This window comes from Mustelus asterias, chromosome 5 (assembly GCF_964213995.1).
Source record: "Mustelus asterias chromosome 5, sMusAst1.hap1.1, whole genome shotgun sequence".
Taxonomy (NCBI): Eukaryota; Metazoa; Chordata; class Chondrichthyes; order Carcharhiniformes; family Triakidae; genus Mustelus; species Mustelus asterias.
Genome location: NC_135805.1, coordinates 51,900,187 through 51,906,679, shown reverse-complemented (window position 1 = coordinate 51,906,679; position 6,493 = coordinate 51,900,187). Strand labels below are relative to the sequence as shown.

Here is a 6,493-nt window from a genome sequence, read left to right as displayed (position 1 = left end):
CTCCACCCCCCCCCCCCCCCCCGCCCAACTCCCTTTCTTTTCCTATCAAACTGCCCCATTCCTTGATACGAGTCGATATTTCGCGATAAACATTTTGTTGGAATCCGTTCCCCGATGCTTGTTCGATTGCCTAAGTAATCACCGGAAAAAGAACCCTTTCCTCAACCATATCACAGATGCATCTATTTTTTAAAACAGTAAACAGGAGCGGGATTGTTTGCATATGTCCTTCGAGTTGTTTGTCAGTAATTGCATGGTTTAAAACTTGAAGCGTTTATACAAAGGCAGCAATGTTTAGTCTAAAATGACCGGTTTATTATCCTTATGGCGCTGAAACAGACAAATTACAATATTAAATAAAACTCGGGCATAATTTTGAAAGGCCTGCAATCTTTATGGGGGGGGGGGTCTCTTCTCAATGGTTATTTCTAGCTTATCTGAATCATAAACTTGAAGGTCTGGGCCAATTCACATACTGCTATTTAAATGTTCGCTCGCTACGAGGTAAGTCTCTCTCTCTCTCTCTCTGTCTTCAGATCGCCCATAGCAGGGTGTCCCGTAAAGAAAAGCACAATGAATATGAATAGGACACAGCTAAATGGAACCGTCAAAGCTGCGCCGCCCTCAGTGATCTCCACGTCATACTAACAAGACCATTATGTATAGGAGGGAGCTTTGTTTCGCTGCACGCTACACCTCTATAAAAAGCTTCTTTTAAAACCAAATCTCGTTCAACATCACAACTGGCCAAGAGGTCCAGCCTGCTTGGGGAGCGCTTCTGAGCTTCCAGGAAGCCGCTGTGTGGGTCTTTTTTTTTTGTTATTGTTGTTGTTGCTCGTTTCTGTCACTGACGTTGGAGGCTGGCATCAAAACAAGGTCTCAAACTATTGACTAGAGGAACATATAATAACGAGAGGCAATAAAATGAATTCTGACTCCAGCTCTCTCTCTAGCAGAGCTTCGTCGCCAGACGTGGACGAAATTTATCTGAGGGATCATCTCCAGCACCAGGACTCCAGAATGAACTCGGTGTCTTCCACGCAAAACGACCTGCTCCAGCAGCTCGCCAATGAGCACAATATAACAGCCCTCAACAGATCCGAGGACAAGACTGGAGGCAAGTTCAAAGTGAAGAAGCAACTCTCGGAACAAGACTTGCAGAACCTTCGGCTGAAGATCAACGGGAGGGAACGGAAAAGGATGCACGACCTGAACCTGGCGATGGACGGACTCAGAGAGGTTATGCCTTACGCCCATGGACCATCAGTGAGGAAACTTTCCAAAATCGCCACTTTGCTGCTGGCCAGAAACTACATCCTGATGCTGTCGAACTCTCTGGAAGAGATGAAAAGACTAGTAGGGGAGATTTACGGCGGGCATCATTCAGCTTTCCATTGCGGGACAGTAGGGCACTCGGCAGGGCACCCAGGACACTCCACGCCCGCCCACCAGGTCCATCCCATCTTGGGCAGTGCCCTGACCTCCTCCTCTTCCTCTATCTCGGCTTCTCTACCGGGGATCAGCGCGGTTAGACCCCCTCCTCATTCACTGTTGAAAACGTCCTCAGCGCCTCCTGTACCGTTAGGGAACACCTTCCAGCACTGGGCAGGATTGCCATGCCCCTGTACCATCTGCCAGGTGCCACCGCCACCCCACATCTCAGCCCTAAGCACAGCCAGCATGCCAAGGCTCTCTACAGATGGTAAAGACTTAATGAAGTAAGGTCTGCTTTTGCCAGCTGTGATTGTTGTTAAAAAAAAGACGCCGCGTTGCATAAGAAGATTGACTTCTGAGTTTCATTAAAAAGACTGACCTTGTGTTATATAAAAAACCAGACTGTCAGCTAACTCCAACAGCCAGATCTGATTGCATGCTTACTTGTTTTTGTTTTTGAATTGTGAATTTTCAAATTGGCATCTCGTGTAAGCCAAGCAAGTTACGAAAAAAAATGCATTTCCTTGTAACAAGGATTTGGTACTTTTAGGGTATTTCTATGACTGTATTAAATCATTCAAACCGACTAACGCATGGGAAACAGTGCAAATACAGCAAGAGCAAGCAAGAGATAGAATGTGATGTGGCCAGTTTTTTTTCGAATTCCTGTAGTGTGAGGGGTAACACGATTGCTGAAATGTAGTTGTTAGCTGAGGTGTGTCTATGTTGTCCATGTTGCTCAGATCCGCATGGCTTGTGGCATACAAACCCGTTGTAAAAGAGATCACACGTCCTTCAACATTTGCTGCAACTATTTTGTTACACATGGAAGACAACACTCGTGTCGTTTATTTTTGTATTATCTCGATGACTTATGAATATATTTATTAAAGCCCGGTGTCCCTGAATGATCACGTTTCAATAAAAGTCAAATTAAAACGAATTAGCCCAAGCGGTATTTTTTTAAATTCAATTCCTAATTACTTTTATTTGACCATTGCCTCCAGCCAGTCGAATTGGCTTCTGTCTGCAGCTGGAGAAAAAGTTGAAGCGTTTATATTAAACTCCATCAAATTCAACTTTCTAACCAGCGGTGGTGCGGTTTTCTCGTTTTGTTGGGAGTCAGACATGTGCAGAGCTTACTTAATAGTCTTTAACGATTGTAATGAGTGGTGTAGGAGGTGCGTATAATAAAATGTACCGAAGATAGTGAAAGGTGGCTAATGAAGCGCCCACATTAAAGGGTGCGCGCCAATCTATCAGAAAGTTTACGAGACGGCTTCCTTTGTTGGAACTTTCGCTGAATAATTGTTGAGGCAGACCTGGCGTCTACTTAATATGTGCCCATCGACAAGGGGAAACTTGTTTAGTGGATTAGCTGGTGGGGACATCATTGTCGCTGTAAGCGTGTTTATATGACTCGCGTACACGTTTGCAAATACCTTCCGAAGAAATGTCCGCGTGTGGATGGGAAAGCTGCCACCCTGGCTACATGATGTGGACATTACTGTGTTCACCCTGGTTACAGACAGACCATCCAAGGCTAAAGCATAAAACCGCACTGTCTCCAAATGTTATATTGCCCTTTTCTATAATAGGATAAACTCCAAGTGTTTAATAGTTCACGCTGTAATTGTGGGTGCACATGGCACTACAATAGCATCAATATCACAGGCGCAGTGGCGAAAACAGGATGATGCTAAAGATGGTGGTTGACCTATCTCTCAAAGCGCGGAGTTCCTGTTTTTCTCCAGCCCCTCTGCTGGTAGGTAGATACTGAGCTGCGTTTGTTGAATTGATTGTGCTCACGCTAGCTTTGCTTTTTTTTTGGTTTGGTGTAAATCTGCCTTGCCCCCCAAACCCTGCGAATTTCTATTCGAAGAAGCTTCACCGGATTTAGTTTGGCCGAAATCTTCCAAGTTCAAGCACGCGAACTAACAAGAGGATTGGTTGAAAGTGGGAGGCGTCTCTATGTTCAGAGTCACCGCACGTTTTTCTGAGGGGAGGATCCGAATTGCACATAAGAGTTGGGACTGCGAATCACGCGTACTATTGTAAATGTATATATTACATACATACATTTATGGTTTGGGTAAAAAAACATGCATAGTCATGTAGCTTTAAATCGAGTAGGTAATAGTAGACAAAACAAACTTGTTTTTCTTTATTCCACATCTGTTTATTTTGTTGGTGGGGTTGGGGGTTGTGGTGGGGGACCTAATAGTGTGGAAGCGGATTATGTTGGAAATGTCCAGATGTAACATACACCAGCAGTTTAAAGTATAATTCATGAGAGTCTGAATCCATACACACTGAGGTTGCAGATACTAATTTATATAATTATCTCCAAAGTATAGCACTTCGCAGAGAGAAAATAATTAGATTACATCAGGACTGCTGGAGAGTATTGTCGTTTGAAACCTCAAATTTACCGCTTCGTATTTCTAGATGGTAATTTAGTAATTTGTTTTCACCAGGATTAAAGAGAAAGCCAAAGGATAATTCATTATATCTTAACCCTTTTCCTTCCTTACATTTCCGAATTTCTACATGGGTGGGGTGGGGGGTAATAAAATCGATCAGGGGTATATCTTAACATCATTAATCCAGGAATAACAAGGTATCTTTCTGCTCTTCTTGTCTCAAGTGTACTCTTTATCGCATTCTAAAGTAAATTGCAGGGAACGAGAACCCTGCAGTTACAGTGTTGTGAAATCAACGTTTTTTTTTCTCCTGGCAATCATCTGTAGCATTACTCAGAGTTACCAAGCCTTCAGATAGAATATTCTTCTTGTTTTCTCCCAATTCAGGAGGCAGGCTCTTTCAAAAAAAAAACTTCAAGTTCAAAACCGCCGGGGGAAGAAATGTATTGGTTCTGTCATTTTGCGGACATGTGCTTACGTCTGAAATCTGAAATAAAGTTCAGCGCCCCTGTCTGCGCTTGGTTTTCTGTGACACTTGGGCCTCCTGATTTTACAAATGACTTATCTGTGATTGGTAAGGAAAACACAATTCCCTTTGTCTATGTTTGATACAAAAATTACCCGAGAATACAAATCCCTCGATTGGAAATTGAAGTCCACACAAATGCACAGGAACAGGACATATTACTGTGGAGTCGTGCAAATACTGGATGATTGATTACAATACGGCTGCAAAGTGCTACTCTTTCAAATGAATACAGTTCTTCCGTCCTTTAACATGTCTCTTACATTCACTGTATGCGTGTTTCGAGGAATTCCACGCAAGTGTCAGTTTGCAGAGATTGCAGGCTAATGGTTCTTGGTGAACAATGTGGGAAGTAATAAGAATCAGCAGAGTGTGCACTGCACAATCGTTGATTCAGAGCAACCATAATGCAAGATTATGCATTCCATCCACTTGTTAAATGATGGAAATGAGAGCGGGGATTGAGACCCTGTTGTGTGTTTAGAGATTGGAATCCTCTTGTTCCCCCCCCCCCCCCCCCCCCACCCATCCACCCCCACAGATTTACTGTTAACACCGCCAGCACAATGAAAGGTTTGTAATTTAACATTTTGGGTTCGGCTGCAAACAACACCGAGGAGCAGCGGAGGCGCAGAATGAACTGGCAGATGGAGCAAGATTAACTTTATGCAAATATGTTCCTTTTGTTTATGACGTTAGCGAGATTACTCCCAAATAATTCTCATTCTTTAATGCCCCCTCCCCGCTCTCCCCCTCTCTCACACACACACACATATAGATATATATCACAAACTTATGGGTTACAATTCAAAATATTAACAAGCGACACCTGCTTTAATGCTTCCTTGAACTATTTGTGACAGAATCGCTAAACTACGAGATACAATGTACCTCGTGAAAAGCGGCAATTAGTGAACTTGGTGCTGCTAAGAATTTGGTGGCCGTATCAAAAAAAACTATCATCCGAATTCCGTAATAAATGAAGGTACTTTTCACATTTGATTGAAATAAGCCAATAAATGATGTGGTGGCACTATTGTTTTCGATGTACTGAATTCTGTATTGACTTTTTTAAAATGTGCATTATTTTGATAAGAATTTATCCAAACATCTCACTTAAATCGTTTCGGTTTCTCTGGGATTTATAATAAGCGGTTACTGACTGGTCCACTTGTAAGGCGATGACTAATTGGAGACTTTCGAATGAGTGAAATTGATTTAAAATTGTCTGGTGATGGCTGGATCAGGGAGGCGATAGTTTTCGTTATCACTTAGCGCTTCTGTTTGAGGCACAAACTGGCGGTGGTAGAGATTCTGCTTTTTATTTTTTTAATAAAATATATCTGGCAACGCTCCCTCTGTCAAAATAGACCTTATCACATCGACACATCTCAAAGAGCTGGATTTGCGAATTGCTTTGGAGGCGCGTTCCGCAGGCAAATCGAAATAAAGTCCTCCCAGCCGATGAGAAGCAAAAGTTTTCAACTCATTTGAAAGTTCCCCAAAGACTTGTTCTTTATTAAGCTGAAGTGCGATCATCCTTTAAAAAAAACGAAACAGCAACATCGGTGACAATATTGTTTTTGCGAGAAACCGGAAAACCTTTTTATTACTGAAAAAAAGCCCGGTGCAATTCATTCCTAATCTTCATGTCATATCGGTTCGCTAAATGGATAGACCTGAGCAGAAACGTTTGATGTATTCTTTCCCCTAAATTCTCAATGTGCAACCCCAAGCACTAATAATAACTCTTGTCCTCGAACTGAAAGTATTATCTCTCCTTATTTAAAGGTGGTAGTGGGGGAACTGCACAAAGCCCCAGTGCATCTCAGCAGGGATTGTCAGGGCATTTTCTGCTTGCTAAGTGGATAAATCTATTAGATTAGTTGCAAAATGTTTCGCCGTTTTCTCCAAATTCTCAAAGGACACACCTGTTGGCTGAGCAGCTTTTAACCAGTTTGCTGAAGCAGATCTGACAGATCAAAGGACCCGGGCGGGACACATGAACTTTAACAATAGGCTGGCCTTCAGCAAGGACTTGCTGCTTAGGCCCGGGCTTGTGCCAGCAGCATTAAGTCTGCAATTGAAAATAAATTTTAGTTGAATAATA

General features: G+C 42.7%; 1 protein-coding gene across 1 annotated transcript; it reads left to right on the top strand.

The window, feature by feature from the left end:
* Window positions 1-924: 924 nt before the first annotated feature.
* Window positions 925-1,722, top strand: olig3 (oligodendrocyte transcription factor 3). The gene has a single exon (XM_078213670.1). The coding sequence runs from the start codon at window positions 925-927 to the stop codon at window positions 1,720-1,722; it is 798 nt and encodes a 265-aa protein (XP_078069796.1).
* The last annotated feature ends 4,771 nt before the right edge of the window (window positions 1,723-6,493 follow it).